This window comes from Poecilia mexicana, unplaced genomic scaffold (assembly GCF_051168715.1).
Source record: "Poecilia mexicana isolate PSO_F unplaced genomic scaffold, ASM5116871v1 scaffold_5, whole genome shotgun sequence".
In the NCBI taxonomy this organism is placed as follows: domain Eukaryota; kingdom Metazoa; phylum Chordata; class Actinopteri; order Cyprinodontiformes; family Poeciliidae; genus Poecilia; species Poecilia mexicana.
Genome location: NW_028263374.1, coordinates 29,023,713 through 29,044,032, shown reverse-complemented (window position 1 = coordinate 29,044,032; position 20,320 = coordinate 29,023,713). Strand labels below are relative to the sequence as shown.

Here is a 20,320-nt window from a genome sequence, read left to right as displayed (position 1 = left end):
AACTGTTGTTTTTAAAAATATTTTTTAAAATATTTTGTCATGCAGCAAAAGTTTAGATGGAAATTAGAAGAACAGACCAGACAAACTGCATGTCTCCATCTTGAACCTCTTCATTGGTTTTCTGTTAAATCAGAAAAAAAAGTTCTATTTTTCTTTTTTTGCTGCAGGTTTGCAGGGTTGGTGGTTGTTCCTCTTCATATAGCTGCTAAAGTATTTTTATGACGTGAGGAATGCACAATGTGCTGATTTCTTTATGGCTGGGGTGTCCAAAGTGTGGTCCGGGGGCCATTTGTGGTCCTTGGACTGATTTTGCGTGGCCCCCAATTACAATTAAAGAATGATGAAAGTTTGGCCCGTCCAGCCCAGGTGGTTGACGCAGACAGAGACTTTTTACCTGTGATCCAGGTAAAGATAATACTGATTTTTTTTTTTTCTCACAATGGAAAATGTTAAGTAAAAAGCATTCGGGTTTTATAATAAAATCCGTTTTACGGCAAAGTGAGCTTTTTTCTGAAACTCTCACTTTGCTGCACCAAAATCAGTTTTCATTTAATTTATTAAACTTTGATAAGTATAACAAACGTTTTCTGCTCTTAAAGCTGAACATAAATTTGTTCACTCAAGCACCAAAAAATTAGAAGATGCTTTTCTTTTATTACAGTAAATCCTTTTAAAGTTTTGAATAACATCCCTTTCATACAAAAAAGAAAGAAAAAAAAACTATGTGCTTGATTGTAGTTTCCTTTTGTGTTTTTTGGTACGCAACTACTTTTGACTCTAATTCTGGCTCATGTGACAAAACATTTGGCCTCAGAGAGCCATCTCTGAGATAGTTGGAACTGCATGTTTCACAGAAAATGACTGTATTGCATTCATTTGTACTGGAACAGGCTGAATGAATATGGACCGATCTGGACTGCAAATTACTGGAAATAAATTTGACCTGTTTGGCTTAAAGTGCCTTCACATCATTGTCGGAGGAATTTGCACTGTATAGATAAAACTGAATTAAACTGTCAAATAAATGTCATTTTTCCTGTTAAATATTCTAAAAAGCGTGAAGAGCAATTCTAACCAAAATTGCTGATTGTAATTTTTTCTCATCTTGCAAAATTCTCTGATTGGAGTAAAAGGACAGACCCCACTTTTCCCTGAACGACGGCTCTAAGTTTTCTCTAAGGGATCCATCTGCACTGCCACTCATCAATGCCCACTTTAAACTTTCAAGTCCTTTTAAATTAGGTGCGGACTTGAATTTTTGAAAATTAACAAATTTAAATTTTAAAAAGAAAGGTTTGCCATTTGTGTTTTGAAGAGAGCCACAAAGTAAAAAGCATGTCTTCTCTGGTTCACACATACATGCAGACAGTCAGTGTCTGCACACCCATTACATTACCTATAACCTAACCAAAACAAACAAAAAAAACATTTGGTATGAAGAAAAAAGCTATAAGAGAAAGAAATGTGCACAAATGAGTAATAAAGCCTTGATGTACTGTGGATGAGACAGAAACAGAGATTGAAAATGTGGAAAAATCAAATCAATGCTTGATGCAGATGAAAAATGGGATAGAAAAAAAAGCAGAAGGTGAGAAAAATCGATAGCAAGCTGAAAAGCTTCCAAAGCACACTGCCCAGCACACAAATGGGTGTATCTGCAAAAGATGAGCAGCAAATAAAGATTTGAGACACGGAGAGAGAGCCAGGCAGAATGGGGTGGAATCAGAAACGCTTTAGCATCCGTCCACTGGGTCTAATGAAGCTGATCGAACCGTCTACTGCGACTCTGATCTTTAAACACTGGTGAACAACACGGATGTGGCGTGAGATGGCAGAAGGAGAGCCGGATACAGGGAAAGGAGCAGAGTGTGAGAAACACTGGAGCAGAAGAGATGGACAGAGATGCTGCAGAAGAAAAGCATGCAGGATCACATGGTAGTGAAGAGTTGGCCTTTTTCTGCAGTGTGAGTGTTTGTCTCTTCTAACTGACCCCTACAGGTTGGCATGGTAACAAAACTACAACATGGTCACTGGAATAATAAGAATAATACTTTAATGTTGCTGCGTATCAATGGAAGGGTGCTCATACCTTTGCAAGCCAGACGGACGCAGTTGATTTTGGTTTCCTGTGAAGAAGAAAAAAGACACAAGTTGAGAAATATCACCAAAAAAAACTCAAATATTCCAGTAAGTCCAGAAATTAATACACTGAAGTTTCCAACAAGATCAGTTTGTATTTTTGCACGCTGAGTAAACTTTCCATTCATATACTTTGCTCCTTTTAATGATCTCAGAATCACGTGTCAGAAATGCTAACTCTTGTTCTACTGCAGCACCGGTGGATGAAGGAGAGCCTCAAGGCTCTTCCTTCACACCACTGCTGTTTCTTTAACAAACAGTCCAATTGGTTCAAATATTCCAGTTTGGTCTCAGAGTTCATTCATTCATGTTGCAAATGAACCATGAACCTTCCTGTCAACTAATCTGAGAATATACAGAAAAGCTCTGGAAAAGCTTTACATGGGTAATCAGCATTAAAGCTATTATGACTACTAATCTTCTTAACTTTGAATGTTGCACTGCCTAATGTTTCAGAGACTAGACTATATGTAGGAAATGTTCTCAGCTGTAAAATATTTTGTTCTTTTATTAAAACTCCTATTCTGGTGACTAGGTATTCGTTTTGGGACAGAACACCGTTAAACCATTTAATAACAGCTATGGGCTTCTTGCAGAGAAACATTTTGCCAAATGGTTTCCCTCTGGAGTTGAATCTAAATACCTGCTGTCAGGATCTTGGCTGGGTTTTTTTCTTCTTTTTTTGTAGATTTGCTCATTTGTTTTCTGTGTTTTGCTTTAGTTTTACCCATTATATTTAGATCAGTCTTGTTTCTGTTTTACTTCAGATCAATCTGCTCCTCCTTTACTCCACCTGCTGCAGGTGTGCCACACAGTAAGGCTGCTCCACACATGTACAGCATGCCTTACATCTGCAGACATCTGTTTTTGCAAATCAAAAGATAATCTTTCAAATTTGAAGCCTAAATATGCAGTATGTTGAAAAATGCCTGCATGGCAGGATTAACATCTGGTTTTCTTGAAAATTGAATCTTTTGGCAGTTTTGTATGAAAGAAAGGAAGAGAAACAAAGTGGAACATCTTCAGGTGTTCAGTTTTTACATGTTTTATTTGGTCATTAAATGGATTAGTTAAGTCAAAATAATCAGACTTTAACGTGAGGTGAAGTTTAGTTGGATAGTGAAACATTATGCAGGTTACTGTCACTTTAAGGAGCAACATTTCTAGAATTAGAATATTATTTTATCTACATTCAAGAAAAATGCATTAGATTTTTTTTAATCAACTTTAATTGTAATTTAACAGCTGAAATAAGTTAGAATATGATCTACATTTTAGTAACTTTAAGTTTTTAAAATTGGTTAAAATTTTATGTTCTAATTCAGATCAAATTGGACAAGAGAATTTTAACTAAAACACGGTTAGAAATTAATACTTTCTGAAACTATTTTTCCTTTTTTGAACAGATTATATACAGACATTATAGCTAAATTTGTTTAAAATATTGTGTACTTCAACAGCAATTTTATTTTCCTATTAATGGTGACAAAGAGAAATAATCAGCTCAAGTCTCCATTACTTTGGACATGTTGTTGTTTTTGAGGAAACACTGATGTGAAAATTTGGGCCGATAACATCCGATATTATTTGCTGTTTTGGTTGCTAAGCAATATTTACTAGCATTAGATTTATATTTTACTACCATTAGAGACAAAAGACATAGTGCATGTTTCAGGATGGAGTGACTTTTTCAAGCATAAAACTAAATTAGTTTTGGAGTCGCAGCTCAATATTTCCATCTTCCTCATGTTGTTTATTTCAGACTTTTCCAGTTCTGCCTGCCTGGCTGGAGGACAAACCCAGTCAGTTCAGACTGATGGTGACTTCATGCAGCCAAAGTCAGGAATGTAACCGTCTTCATTTACCTTTCACTGCTTCTCAATAAAGGATTTAATTAAAATCAATTTTTATATCAAAAATTTGAAAAACTCATTCATGCTCATTAAAATTCATAAAAGGTCCACACAATTATCAGGTTTTTTACAGCAAGGTACACTGCTTGAATGTGAGCAAAAGCCTCCTAGCACTACAAAGAGAATGTTCCTCTCCTGTCAACAGACAAAGAATAAAAGTGCATTTAGGGATTTTGGAGTCTGAGTGCATCTTGATTGACAGCGACTGTCAGAAGGTAAAATCTTTCTCCTGGAAACTCCAAAACTGGCACTCTGAAGCTTGCTTAGTGTGTGTGTGCCCTGCGTAAGTGTGTGTGTGTGGCGGGGGTGAGTGACATTGATTGTCGGAGTAGCCTGGCCAACCCCTGAGGCTTTTTACTTGTCAGGGAAGGTGTCTGGCTGGCTTCTTCGCGGCCAGGAGGAGCATGTTTCTCCATGCATGTCACAGTTCCTCTTTGTTTTCTGCCATTTCTTGCCCAATTTCTTTGTCCTCTTCCTCCTCCGCAATCCTTCCTCTTCAACAATTCCAACTTTGCAGCATTTTTCTCCCCTAATACCTCTTCATCTACCTCTGAGATTCACTTCCTGTGCTCCGTCCATTTAACCGACCCTTTGGTCTGTTTTGAAATGTACTGATTGTGCACAAGTGGCTCAAAGAAAATGCTTCACGTTTCCATGAATTTTAATTTTCTCTTATTGTTATGAATCTCAGCATTAAAGTGCAACTATTACCATCCTGTGAACTGTGTTGTGCACAAACCCACTGGAGTTCCTGTGTGGTGTTATTTTGTGCACACTTTGATTCTGACGACATTAAACTGTTCTTTTGGCACATAAGTGGCTGTTGATAGAGTGGTTAGGACTTTTTCACTTCCATTTCACACTAAAATCGGTCACACAATATAAAAATAATTTGTAAAATATTTTGTGAAGTATTTCAGAGGCCTATAATGTTTTATTCTTTTTTATTAATTTTATTAATTATTTTTTTATTAATTTCTTTTTTATTCATTTTAAACTGATCTATACAAACTAAAGGTCTTTGCCTTAAACAAGCCCAAAAATCAAAGTTCACACACAATAAAGCACCGTCACAGTGAGCTTTTAAATTGTTTAACAGTAAATACTTTACCCTGAAAACAAAGATGGGATTTTCAAGTAACAACTTGAAACAATCAGCAGTGATCATGGAGACTGATGAGAAATGGCGTAGTGTCAGATTTGTCTTTCTCCCACCAGCCCTGTTGGTTCGGTTGTATTTACCCAGAATGCCCTGTTGTTCACATTCTGCTTTTGAGCGGTGTCCGGTCCGCTTGGCCTTCTCAAACGCATTAGAACCGACCGGCCGAACCCAGACTTTTCTTTGGTTCACAACAGAGTTTGATTACGAGTTCACAGCTCAACAAACGGACCGGGCTTTAAGCAGACTGGAGCTCCATTAAAGCGGACTGAATCGGGCTGATGTGACACTTACTGTTAAAGTTAGTTTGGTTCTAACTATCATTTTTTACATTGTAGTTTTACTGTAAATTCATTAAGCTCATCTGAAAACATTGTTTGAATTTACTAATTACACTGAGGTGTCTTATTCTCACTAGTTTAAAATAAATCACTAAGGTTTTTTCTTCCTTGTCAGGGAATTAAAACAGAATGATTGAAAACTTTAATATCTGAAACTTTTATGAAGGCACTGATTTTTTAAACTGTTTTTCATTTCTTTTTCCTTCTCATCTGATTTCATCTCATTTAATTGTTGATTCTGAGATAATATTTCTCACACTAAATGTAAGAAGAGAGAAACTGTTATATTTTAACAAACATGTACAGGGAGCCACGTATGGGCTGAATGGCTTATGAATTATTGAATTTCTTTGAAAGGCTTACTGACTAGGAACTATCATTATTATTATTATTATTATTATTATTATTATTATTATTATTATTATTATTATTATTATTATTATTATTATTATTATCATCCTGTGTGTGTGTGAGTGTTTTAGACTGAATGAACTATAAACAATGGATGAGGCGGCTCAGTGTCCTGGAGAAGGTAAAGTTAAACACTCCAGTCAAGTCCTGGGTAAATTTTGCTGGGAGGAAAGTCAACCTTAGAAAGAGACTGAAGGTTTAAAGGTTGCATCAGTGCAACTGGGAGCTGCTCAGCCTGGAGGGAGGAATAAAAAGCAACAAAGACTCATGTTTCAGCTTCTGTCTCAGATTATGTTTAAGCAGAAAATATACATTTTGTGAAAGAGTTTTGTTTTTCAGTTTACAAGACAGCCTCACAATATTTTTCCACCTGCACTTTCCCCTCTGCAGTTACTTCCTTTAGCCTGACTTGCTTCTATTATTGCCTCTAGTGATAAACTCTGTTCACTCGTTATCGTTTCACCCCTCCCACCACATCGCTCCTCATCCCAGAGTCCCAAATCCTTCCACTTGTCTTCCTTACAGCCCGAGGCAAACCATTCCTGTGTGTTTGTGGGACATCGCATGACACTGAAAGACATGGAGACTGCCGTTGGTAAGTTGTTTTATTTGTTCAGATGAGAGACTGGCATCCGGCTGACTATACTTATATTTTTACTTGTAAAAATACAAATATATCAACCATTTAAATTCAACATTTCAGATCTGTCACAATGTATTATGGGTTACAGTCCTTCTTTTTCCATTAACACCCAATAAATAAAATATTCTGAGTTCCAAAACAGGAGCAGATTTACACGTTTTTGAGTGAAATTTAACTTCCTTTATGTTTCTAAAAAAAATTTGTTAACTGGCAAGAACAAGATCCGTGCAATAAACAGCTATGCCTTACCAGTAATCAGATACCCTGCTGGAATAACTAGCTGGCCAATGGAAGAGATGAAGGCCACGGACGTTAAGACTCGGAAGCTACTAACCATGCATGGAGGGTTCCACCCCAAATCCAGCACCCTGAGACTGTACACAAGCCATAAGGAAGGAGGCAGAGGACTAGTGAGTGTGAGAGCCACTGTCCAGGATGAAACATCCAAGATCCACAAATACATCAAGGACAAAACCTCAACAGACGATGTGCTCAGCGAATGTCTCAGACAATGGGGAACAGAGGACGAGGTGCTGGAGGAACCATCATGGGAAGACAAGCCCCTACATGGGATGTACCACCGACAAATAACTGAAGTGGCTGATATCAGGAAATCCTACCAATGGCTGGAGAAAGCTGGACTCAAGGACAGCACAGAGGCCCTCATCCTGGCTGCCCAGGAACAGGCCCTAAACACCAGAGCAATAGAAGCTCAGATCTACCACACCAGACAAGACCCAAGGTGTAGGTTGTGCAAGGAGGCCTCTGAGACAGTCCAGCACATAACAGCAGGGTGCAAGATGCTGGCAGGGAAAGCATACATGGAACGACATAACCAAGTGGCGGGCATAGTGTACAGGAACATCTGTGCAGAATATGGACTGGAAGCCCCGAGGTCAAAGTGGGGAACACCCCCAAAGGTGGTGGAGAATGACCGAGCTAAGATCCTGTGGGACTTCCAGATCCAGACAGACAAGATGGTAATGGAGAACCAACCGGACATTGTGGTGGTGGATAAAGAACAGAGGAAAGCCGTTGTGGTGGATGTAGCAACACCAAGTGACCACAACATCAGGAAAAAGGAGAAACTGGAGAAATACCAGGGCCTCAGAGAGGAACTGGAGAAGGCCTGGAAGGTGAAGACCACAGTGGTGCCTGTGGTCATCGGGGCCCTCGGGGCAGTCACCCCCAAACTGGAGCAGTGGCTCAAACAGATCCCAGGAACAACATCAGACATCTCAGTCCAGAAATGTGCAGTTCTAGGCACAGCCAATATACTGGAGGAGAACCTGAAGCTCCCAGGCCTCTGGTAGAGGACCCGAGCTCAGAGGATGAAAGAGAGACAGAGAGAGAGAGAGAGAGAGAGAGAGACAGACAGAGAGAGAGAGAGAGAGAGACAGAGAGACCACCCGCAGAGGGTGAGAAGGGAATTTTTTTTATGTATATATATATATATATATATATATATATATATATATATATATATATATATATATGTATATATATATATATATATATATATATATATATATATATATATATATATATATATATATATATATATATATTCACAATTAAGTAATTGATGTAAACTAAGTTTAGATGAGATTTAAGTGATAAGTAAATATTATCTAACCAAATTTTGAGTGTAACTGAGCTGGTGTGACTGTATTGGTTTAAACTTTCAGTGTAGATAAACCCTTCATAAACTTTGAGTTGTATAAAGTTAGAAAATGTTATAGTTAGCTCATTTATGGAATATAATTTGAGTATCTTAAACTTTATTTGTTGTGAGTTTTCCCCTTACTTTGAGTTACAGTTAAAATCACAAACTATTTGCAACATCTAAATTAAAATTTAAACTAAAACCAAACATTTTAAAACTATATAACTGATATTTCAGTGGTTTTTAGTTTTAAATTTAAGTCATTTTGATTGAAAGGTATTTAAATGTTAAATTTAGACAAACCTGAACAAATTCCCAGAATTAAACTCTTTGTTTGAGCTGCTTAAACTATGCAAAATCAGATTTTTGCAGGATTTTTTCTGGTGCCAATAAAAAGGATTGTTTATGTTTGATTCAACATGGTGACAAGATAAAAGGGGAGTATTATTAGCACGACAGAACTGAAAGGGAACACAATGTGAGCGAAGGTGATGACAAGAGAAAAAAATGGAAAATAAAAACAAAGTGGGAGGACATTCGTGGGAGGAATAAGAAAAAGGTACAGTCCAGGAGGGATTTAACCTGTCTGTCACTAGAGGACCCAAATTTGGGTCCTCTAGTGACAGAGGTGTCAAACTCCAGTCCTCAAGGGCCTCTGTCCTGCAACTTTTAGATGTGCCTCTGCTGCACCACACCTGAAAAGAATAATTAGGTCATTAGCAAGGCTCAGGAGAACTGATCTACACAGGGAGGAGGTAATTAAGCCATTTCATTCCACTGTTTTTACCTGTGGCACATCTAAACACTGCAGGACAGCGGCCCTTGAGGACTGGAGTTTGACACCCCTGTCATTGTGAATGAAAACCTGAGACCAACAGGTTAAAGAACTGAAACAAAAGAAAACATATATAACCGCAAAGAATACAGAAAAAAGGAGTGGATAAAGAAGAGGATGAAGAAATAAATGAGAAAAGAGGCAAACATTTTACTGGTCTGAAGGTGGAGAATGGTAAAATATTACAAATGAAAAACCGTAACGATGTTTTTTCTGTCAGAAGCAGCAGCGCTGTAGAGTGGGCGGATTGAGGGAACAATTCCTCCTAAATGTTCTCCTGAGAGGAGGTGACAGAAAATGAAAGGCAGAGGAAGGTGTGGCACTCGTCTTGATGGACAGGTGGAAGTCGGAGGAGGGGAAAATAAAATAGCGGGATTATCCGAGACTGGCAGGGAATGAGAAGCACTTTCATCCATAGGATCAAACTCTGACACACCAACATCGTCTTGTTAGATGCAAATGAGGAAAATAAGAAAACATCTGCAGCTGCAGGGAAAAGTGAAACCGACTCCTGCGGAAGTGACTGACAGAACAAGAAATGAACTAAATGCACTTTGTGAGGGTAGTGGATAAGGTAAATCCTTGATTGACACGTATCACCTCTCACCTTTCTGCAGCTACAATGAAGAGACTACAGCTTAGGAGGTAAAACTCATCGCCGCGCCCACATGGGGCCCAGCGGCTGGGAAACGGAAAATAAAACCTGGTCAGAGATGTGAAATCTCTGAGTTCAGGAAAATAACAGCAACAGTTTCAATCTGGGAATGAGAACATGGCCAGAATACATAAATACAGTCATGAATAATCCAACTGGGCGCCCATTTTCTAAGCCTGACTTCCCCATCAAATCATCTGGGTTATGGTGGCTGAACAGGTCCACTTATATTTCTATTTACTTTTTCCACTACCACCCTCCCAGCACACCCACAATTTTCCACTCCATGATCCGGACAAATCTAACGCTGATTGGATTGACTGCGATCCAATCAAATATGGAACCCCAAAGTGACCGGATTTAAGGTCTGAACACGAGCAGAAGCACTCAGCGCCTAAATGCATCCGCTCACAGAGGCTCAGTCAAGCGGGAACCAACACACTCTCACCCTCATTGTCCGTCTCCGTATGAGTGCATTGTGGGAACTCTGCCGTCTGAAGGAGGATATTGCTGGCTAACTCACCGGGCATTGCTCTCCGCGCACCGAGTTACCGTGGTTACGGCGGTGGAAAATTAAAACGGGTCTCACAGGGGTTTAAATTATGATGGAAATTCAAAAAACCAAGTTAGAGCTTTGAAATACTTATGAGGAGGAGACAGGTGGGGGAGTTAGTATCAGTGGATGGTGAAATTAATGGATTGAAAAAAGGGCAGCACAAGAAAAAATTCTGTTTTTTCCCTAAAACTGAAGTTTTAGAAAAGTATAATTACTTTCTAATTATATTTGTCAGCTATAACCTCATGTGGGTGTGGCAAAGACACTCCTAAAAACTGATCATATGACAACTTTTAATGAGGCTTTTAAAGTTGTTTTTCTAAAAAAACAAAAGACATTTAATGAAGTTGTACAAGCTGCTTCTATGTAAAACTACAAAACACCATTTAAAACAGGTTTTTTCTGGAAGTTGCCATTTTCAGTTGGGAATAATTCGAATTCTTGGGACATATTAGCATTAAACTTAAGAAATATTACATCATCAAACAGTTTTATCACTTATGCTATTAGATAATAATTGTACTGATGTCTTGAATCATTTTTAAAATAATGTCTTTCCATGTATTTTTTTCTTATTTTATTAAAAATGTTTATTGTAAATGACACTACTTTTACCTTTACTTTGAAATTATCATAAATCATTCATCATAATTTTTTTAATTCTTTCCATCAACCTGCTGGGAACTAAAGATGAAAATTAGCCAAAATCTGGTTTAGGTTATCCATTCATTATCTTCCTTATAAAATAAATAAATTCAAGATTCAAGATGGGGAGAATTGTGATTAGATGTGTTTTCTTAGTTTCTTGTTCTTTTATTGTCATATAAAAGGAATTGCATTTATTTTTGTTATTTTCAAGTCTGTAAAATTAAAAAAAAATATTTCTTTAAGTTGTCTTTTCATACCTTCATTTAACCAGTAAAATAAAAAATGCACACTCACTATGAGGCATTGCTGCAGAGTTAATTAATCAATTTAATCAGCTACCTAATGCTGCTAGATGCTCAATAAGGAGGAGTGATTGTTGCAAAGTTAATGACTTGATAACAGATGGATTTCCTTTGGTAGAAAACTTTTTTCAACTTGAATAATAAACTGACCTCAGCTGCAGATTTTTTCTAGGATTTAATCAGAATGCATGTAACTGACAGTGAAACCATTGAAATAACTGCCTGAGTGTACAAACTGGATGATTTTTTAAAAGTGCTTTGAGACAAATGTTTGCTGTAAATCAGCACCGTATGAGTAACCTCACCTGATTCCAAACTGAAGGATTTCTCATTTTGTTTCTTATTCATCAAAGACTAAAGAAAAAGAGTAACTATGAAAGTTACTTTTCAATCTTGTTGACTATTTTACAGTTTGCACAACAATATATTGAGAGTGAAGCTTCAACAATTTTCTAAACATTTAGAGATGCATCCATTCCCTCTCTTGAGAAATTATTTGATAATCAGCTAATATCAGAAAATATATCGGTCTGAAATGTTTTGACAGCATGTGAGTTAATCCTGCTAGTTAAAATGTTAACTCTACAGCAGTAATCATGAACCTTAGTGCTGCTAATGCTTAAACATTATACCACCATAGTATTCATCTGGAGCTAATGCTAACATGCTAAATTCATCAATGTTGGCACCCCTAAGAGTTGACGACACAACATGACCTACAACATAATACATCAACTTCAACAGGATCAAATTTGCTATTGCATACCTGCCTGTATGGTTGTGCATCAGGAAGTGATTCTTTGGAACGGATTTTTTGTTCCTGTTTCCAGTTTTACAGTGTGGTGTTGCTAACTCTCTTGCTATTTTTGCCTAATTGACCCAATAGGGCTTCCGTCAGAAAGCAGGTCGAACATCTATAGATTTCAAACTGTTTACTGGAAAACTACAGCCTGCAGTTATACAGCGTTGCATTCTGGGTATGAAATAAACATTTCTAAACTGCACCATGGATGGAGAACACGAGGAAACTGAACCTCAAAATAGGAGTATGAATATAATCGTCAAAACTTCAACACAGGTGGTGAACTTTATTCATCTGAAATTTTTCAAAACAACATGGTAAATTAGCGCTTTGCAAATAATACGGAAAAATTAATTTAGGGGAAGCTAATTATGCTAAATGTTTTCAAAGTTTGCAGCAATGCTAAAGAACTGAACCAACAATTAGCCCTGCTATTAGCACATAAGCAGATTAGCGGAAGTGCGTCCACCACTGAACTCAAGTTCTCCACATTTTTATGTTTTGGTCTGAATTATAAACAAAATTTCCCAATTAAATGCCAAATTTGTTTTAAATCTTGCAAGGAAAAGTAGGGTCTCAATTCTCAGTTTACCTCTGAATCCAACAAGTCCAGACTCACCCCATTGGCTCTGCTCATAGCCTGGAAGTAGATGCTGTAGCTCTTGGCCGGGGACAGCGGAGGGTTCCAGAAGCCGCCGTAGCTCTTGTTGTCTCCCACTGTGAATGGCTGAACCACCGTGAGGCTGGACGGTGGGAGATCAGCAGCCATGTAGTACGCAGAGTTGAGGATGGAGGCGTTGCGGAAGCTGAACGGGGCAGAAAAGCACTCCGGAGCTTCAGAGGCGGCACGCCGACTTTTAGACTTCCTCTCTTCCTTCACAACAAGCTGGTAGGAGCTGGACAATAAAGAGACGGTTGTAGGTTCACGTTTCTACAAATGTTTCAACAAATCAGTCAGCAAATCAATGTACTAGTAATGTACAAAACTACTCATGCAGTCTGAATTTCTTCAAAATTTCCTCTCTGAGCAGTTATTTTGTCATTCCTTAAAGAGAGGTGAAAACCCATAGTTACTGTTTTTGTTCTTACATTTTTAAGGACGTTTCTATTTTGAGAGGGATGTGTTTTTGTATTGGACCTTAAAGATGACCTGTTATGACTAGAATATATCTATAGATGATACAAACATGTTCATTACATTTTTTGTGCATAATCGTTCTTAGGTATTGAGATTTGAATCTGGTCAGTTCCTCCTATTATGAAGTCCTTTCAGAATGAACCGTTTTAGGGCCTCTGTCACTTTAAATCCAAATAAGCTGCTCAACATTTACATTCATACACGAAAATAATTTCAAACAGATAAGCAATTATATACCTATACATCTTTGAAAAGCAGAAGTGGGGCCTCCTGCACAAACAACAAGAATGCAGAAAGTAGTTTCTGGATATTAATATAGATATTCACTGCTAGAAGCTCACCTTTGAATTTCCTAACAAAAAATTAGGTCCAACATGCTTTGTAGAGATTGAGAAAGTTATGGATAGAAAGCAGGTTTGGTCAGCTAATGAACAGTAATGGATGTGTGTGCATGCTAACAGGTGTGCATGTACTTGTATGTGGTTCAGCAGGTGTGCTTGTGTGTATCTGAACAGTTGTAGTGATGCTTCTACTTTTAAATGTGTTTCGGTCTGTGTGTGTGTGTGTGTGTGTGTGTGTGTGTGTGTGTGTGTGTGTGTGTGTGTGTGTGTGTGTGCGTGTGTGTGTGTGTGTGTGCGTGTGTTTTCATTGTGCTCTGAGAGGCCCCTATGAATGGTTGAGGGGCTCCTTCAGCAGTCAGGACAAATGCAGCGGCCCCCTGCAATTACCTCCAGCCTCCACGCCAAGAACTCACTTCACAATTATACACAATTAGGGAAATGTATGTTTCTATGAAGGGGCCGCGGCCAATTATCCCCAGCTCCCGTTTGGCAGCTTTCATAAAAATAATTGCTGATGACCAAAGATGAGTCTCTCCTGATGTCACGTTCTGTACCCTTTTTACCGTTCTGGCTGAATATCCATTTCAAATTAAACCCTTTTAGAGGCTGCACAAAATATGAAGAAGGACAGAAGAGGAAGAAGGTAGTAAATTCACTCAGAGAGAGGAAAGAGAGAGAGAGAAAAAATTTCATATTACTTAATAGTTGCAGATTTGTTTTGTAGGAAAGTAACTTCAGATTATTCATCTAAAATTTACCTACTCACAATTTAAAAAATGTTCTAAAGAAACTTAACTCAGATGCAATGCTACTTGAAAAGCGATTCGCCGTGTCTTGCTAATTAAGCAAATAAAGTATATTAAAATATGCACTTATGAATGTTTCCATAAGTCAAGTATTTGTGTTAATATCAGAGGTTCACTGTATTAAAATTCAGGGACTGTAAGTGAAGTTTGCACATTTCATATGCTTCAATAATTTTGGACAAATACACCTTTGTTTATTTGGGAAATAAAAACATGAAGGCGTCTATAAGGTGCAGGAGGAATATTTGCTGTGTGATAAATGATAAAATCATAAAAAGGTTCATGGAAGATTCAACTACTAGTTACTCTTTTTTTCTTTTCATTCAGCCGAAAATATTTACCTGTTGATCCTCAAAGACACCAAACATAACTTTCTAAAGCAAGTAAAGTAAGATTTGATTCTCAAACTGAGCCTCAAACGAAAACATGTTTGTCAGAATATTAGATGCCTGATGTAGCACTTCAACTGTCAGCCTGAAAACACATGAAGTTAATAAGTCCTTATCCTACTCAGTAGGTTGTGTTTAATAACAGTAAAGTATATTTGTCTTAAGTAAAACTTGGCATTACTGTACTTCATTTTTATTTTAACATTTTCACCTTCTTGTCCATCACTTTGCTGTTAATTCACCTGGATTTGCTCCATGAGGAGAAATATAGGATATTTCTTTTCTATTCAACTTTCCAAATAATTAATTGCGTCCAAATAAAGATCACATTTATTATTCATGTGAATCAATGTCTTACTTTAACAATAAGGTTTATTTCTTATACAAGTTGTGGATGAAAAGCTTGAAAATTAAAACTTGAAATAATGTTCATATTTTGAATTCTGTCGTGTTCTCTCTGAATTATGCCTTCATATGGTGGAAACTAAAAGGTTTAAGGCCAGAAGTGACTAATGATCAAGTGTTTCACTGACAAATTTGGTTTTTAAAAAATTGTTCTCCTTCTCTGGGTTCTTTTGCATACAAATTGGACTATATGTGTGGAATAGTTTAATGGCTGTAAAAGACGCCCTTGAGGAAGAAGAAAGTGGAGCAGGATGGAAGGAGAGCTTGGAGCAGAAAGTGTGGAGCAGAGCAGGAAGCTAAGTGGACTGAAAATAGAGAGGCTGTGCGAAGATGAAGGGAAGGAAGCCGAGAAATAAAGCAGATCTTCAGACATGCACCTGATTGGTGCTCCTCTGGACTGGGCGGGCTTCAGCAGGATGGTGATGGTCGTCTCCGTCTCATTGAGAGCCGTTTCTGATTCATACTCTGGCATCATGGGAGCTGAAATGAAACATTTCAAACAATGAAAACCAGGATTAGTTCATGAACAATGACCAAACCAAGTCTAAATTATTTAAATTTGGCCAAAAAACATGACCAAATGCACCTTCATTTTGAATTTGCCTATTATTGTACAATAAATTTCAAATTAAAACTTCCAGAAAGATGTAACTTAGTGATCTGAGCTCTGTCTCTGTAATTCTCTCCAATCTGAGCAGCAGAACCCAAACTCGGGGCTCGTCGCTCCAACACCAGCACACTGACGTCTCCTCTGATTGGCCGACAGATGACGAGCATTAGCATGTTACTGTTCAATCCGTCGCTGCCATCATTTTGAGAACTTATTTCGTGAACAAGTTTATTCGCTGTGATTTTAATTTAATTTCTTAATTAATGGAAACACCACAATTGTAAATTTGTATTTTTTCGACATCAGCAGAAAATCAACAACAATCAGTTTAAGTTTGTAATGGAAACACAGCTGGATTTGAGTAATAACACATTTAGTCTAAAAGCTGTAGGGACAGAACCGCTTCTGTTCTGATTGAAGAAATCCCAAACAATTCATTTTGGTTTCATACATTTTGTAAGAAGAAAACCGTTAATGCGTCTCCCTATCACAGCCTCAAACTTTGGATTACTTTGTTATGGCGTTCCAGTTTCATATCGTGATCACAATAATCTCATCAGGTGCTGAAAAATGCAATGAAAAGACAGATGAATGTTTCACTGAGAGACTTTACAGCACGGCCATCTGTCACAGCCTTATACCGAAGGTGCAGAGTAAAATGTCTGAGTGAAACAGCAACACTTGGGATTGTTACGACACGGAGGTTATTAACACAAATCCACCCCCCTCCGCCTCTTTCTCATCTGTCCATCCATCTTCATCTATCTGCAGCTTTTAATTTAAAATCTCGCTGTTCTTTGGACCCCGAATGAGATAATGGAGATTAAGGATGGCGTGACATTTGGAGGGAGACATATCTTTTATGTGTGGACGGCACATGTTATTTTTTCTACTTATATCAAGATGCTGTTGAGATTAGTAGGAATGATTGAAGGAAGGAGGCTCAGTGGAAAGGTCACGCTAAAAATCCCGGCAAGTGTTGACAGGAAGGACGATGTTTGGAACAAGCCGATGACACGTGGGACTGAACTCAGCTTAATCTGTGGAAGAACTGAAGAACCGGCTTAATACTGACAGGAAAGTTTAATACATGAACTAAATTTAAGAGTTTTTGTCCAGCTTCAAGTTTAAAAAACACTTTATAACATTTTCAGAAAGGACTGTTGTTCTCACTGCACAAATTTCACATCTGAATATCTGTGAAAACAAAGCAGGATTTCTAATCACTATGAGCTCTGCTAATGTGCTAATAGCGGAGCTAATTATTTTGTTTAGCACTTCAGCATTTTTGCTAACTTTAAAAACGTTTGACGCATTTAACTTCCTCTAAATTAATTTTTTGGAGTAAATTTTAACGTGCAGGTTTTTGTAAACGTTCAGTTGATTAAAATTCATCATCTGTGTTCAAGATACTTTCATATTCATGCTGTTATTTTGAAACAGGTGATGACGCAGCACTTCTGTTTCCTCTCGACATGAACCCCACCCACCGTTTGGTGTAGCAAATGATGTTTATTCTGTACCCAGAATGCATCATAAAATAGTTTAAAAGCTACTGATGCGCTGCATGCTTTCTCAACAAATCCCAATGAGCCTGAATCAGAACCAGAGTTAGAAAATCTCAACAAAAAACTGAAACCCGAGTTGAAGTTCTGTTCCAAAGAATCACAAGTAGCGCACAAGTAGGTGTGCAGCAAATAACCTGGCCTTGTTGAGGAGGATTTTCTATGTTGTGTCACTGACACATGGTGGGCATCAACACAAATAAGTTAGCGCTTTAGCATTAGCTTCTGCTAATGTTAGCAGCCAGTAGTGCTGCTATAGCAGAACTAATGTTTATGTTTAGTGATTTATGGTTAAACCTTCACCACTGTTTAATCAATTCTCACACTTGGGACATGATAAGTAACTAACTCGTTATCTACAGAAGTAGATAGTTTCTGTACAAAAACATAGCAAATTAATTAAAAATGTACTTTTTTCATTTATGTCAATTTGCTTTGTTGCTCAGCAGCAACAAAGCAACAGCATGTTTAAATGTAATTTAAGTTTTTATTTTTAGGAAGCTTTACAACTGACAGAGCAACAGTGAAAGGTTAAGTACAAGAAAAGAGTAAAATAGACAGAAATAAGAAAAAGGAATAAAAACAAAGTAAATGGGAATCTAAAAACAATGAGTAGAATGAGGACGACTGAGTCAGATATAAAAGGCAAAGAGATTCACAAACAAAAGAGCTTTTATGGTGTTATCAGTCATTCTCCATTAAAATGACAAAGGACAACCTTCCACAAACAGCGAGAAGAAAAATGGAGAAGTTCTGTGATTCTTATGTAGAAATGTCGTATTGTGGTTTGTTTTTTTCTGCTTCTTGGTGACGCCACTGACATTTGATGTGGACTGATGCGTGTTGATATAAACAGGATTACAAATGGAGAGAATGTCATAAAGCTGCCAGTCAGTCAAACAAACACAGAGACGGACTCATTCAGAGAGAAAGAGGCTGACGTGTCGGCTCAACGGTGGCTGGAAAATGAGGCTGCAGTGATGAGAAAAAACCCCAAAGGGACAAAGACAGAAACAAAGTTTACCTGCGATCTTTGTGGTAATGCGTGTGGTGACGGGCGGACCGAAGCCCTTGTTGGTGGAGGCTTTCAGGGTGAAGAAGTAGGTGGTTCCAGGGTAAAGGCCGACAAACAGATGATGGGTCTCGTTCCTCAGCTTGAACACTCGTCCCCTCTGGGTCGTCAGGTCAGCACTGGGATCCAGGGAGCTCAGGGCCTTGTACGTGATCTGAAGACAGAAACAAGGACGTTTCTATTCTGTTTGCTCTTCTTTTCTCTTTATTTTTACACTAGAACTAGGTTAGCATCTTAGCAAGCTGAAGATGTTTGGAGGAAAGACACACCATCACATCAAATTATCTGGAAATCAATGAATTATTTGTCAAATAAAATAAATAAAAATGAACAACTCTTTATAACTGGGATGATTCTAAACTCTGTCTGTTCTAACTGGACTTCATTTCTACCTAGTTGTTTTTATAAAGTCAGCCCCAGAATTATAATAACAATATTTGTATTTCTTTTCAGATTCTGACAAAATAATTCACTTTTACCAACTCATATTTTATTCTTTAAAAGGTAAAACATCAAAAGAAAGCTGGACCTTAGATACATATTTGATTTTCTTCATGTTTGATTCCCTTCTGAAAACAATCAGCAACCATCATTGTTTAATGTCCAGCCACCTCCAACTGTCACGTCAAAGCAAACCCACTAAATCAATCCTGAAGTATTAAATTGGCTGTTAAACATCGCACTGATCAATTTTGGAGTTAAAGTGGTGTTAGCTATTTGCAGCAGGTCAGTGCGTCTCCACATGATCTCCACTCTGACAATGAAGCCGACTGAACAAATCGACCCAGTCGACTAAACCGTCAGAAATGCTTCAGCGGTACTTTTTAAAAGAACTGTCAATGTCGCTGCTGTTGGCGACTTTCCACACATCAATGGTTCCACGCATGGACACGGTCAAACATGCATGTGTAACAGCTGCTGCTGTGAAAGGCAGCAGAACTACTGACTGGGGGGTAAAAGAGTGTTTCAACGCATTTCAACAAAGTGCGTGTGTGTCAGTATGAGAGGGTCTCAGGCTGACGTGCAGATCTACATAAATGGAGCAATTAGGTGGCAGCAGGGCAGACACTGGTGAGCCTAAATAAACCCTTTCAATGAAAAACATTCTCCAATAATCTGAGCAAAATACATTACCAAGTCTGAGCATTTTTTAATGTATGTAACCTTCATTTAACCAGGTATAATCTCTTTTTCAAGACAAACCTGGCCATGACTGCCAGCAACACATAGACAATTACAAATAGTTAAACCAATTAGTATAATCTAGAACAGCAGTTCCCCATGTGGGATCACAAATATGTAAGTGTATTTTCATCAAAACAGCAACATTTGTTCCATCTCCAGCTGCTGTGGTTCTCTTTCTCACTGCAGTCAAACCAACCAAACCCTTTGACCACATGTTCCCCTCCTGGCCTGAGGGGGCGCTGCAGCGACAACAACTGAAGGAAACGACCCAAAAACCTCTAAAGAAGAAGCTGAGCGCAACTTCCTTCTTCACCAAATGGAGGCAGATTTATTTTTTGTTTACATGCCGATCAAAACAGTGACAGTAACAACTGGGAACGGTTTGGCCAAAGTAATACTAATAAATCAAAATGTGAAGATTACAGTGACTGAGCAGAGACTCCATAATTCCAAGTTACATTATTTACAATATAATATAAATGCACAAAATTACAAAAAAGAAGTTCATGAAAGGATGATGAAATCATTGCAGAAGGTTCAGGGATGTCCTGAAAGTTACATTGAAAGCTTGAAAGAGCAAAATGAAAAGTGGTAACAAGTGATGTAGATGGATGTTGTGCAGGAAACGGGTAGCTGGGAGGCTGGAAATGTGTGTGTGGGTGTTTGGTGGAGCGAGGCAGCAGCAGGACCATCTCAGCACTTCACACCCTTGGACGTCAGACGGGCCCTTGTCACTCCA

The 20,320-nt window shown here is 38.1% G+C and overlaps 1 protein-coding gene across 1 annotated transcript in view; it reads right to left on the bottom strand.

Moving 5' to 3' along the window:
* Positions 1-1,069: 1,069 nt before the first annotated feature.
* LOC106908910 (receptor-type tyrosine-protein phosphatase T-like) overlaps positions 1,070-20,320 on the bottom strand; it is a 46,791-nt gene continuing 27,540 nt past the window's right edge. Inside the window, exons 4-7 of the mRNA XM_088005868.1 lie at positions 18,349-18,550; positions 15,527-15,629; positions 12,690-12,966; positions 1,070-2,126 (exon numbers count right to left, since the gene is read on the bottom strand). Coding sequence (XP_087861994.1) covers positions 2,028-2,126; positions 12,690-12,966; positions 15,527-15,629; positions 18,349-18,550 — 681 coding nt within the window. The 3' untranslated portion in view covers positions 1,070-2,027. The remainder of the gene's footprint in view (positions 2,127-12,689; positions 12,967-15,526; positions 15,630-18,348; positions 18,551-20,320) is intronic.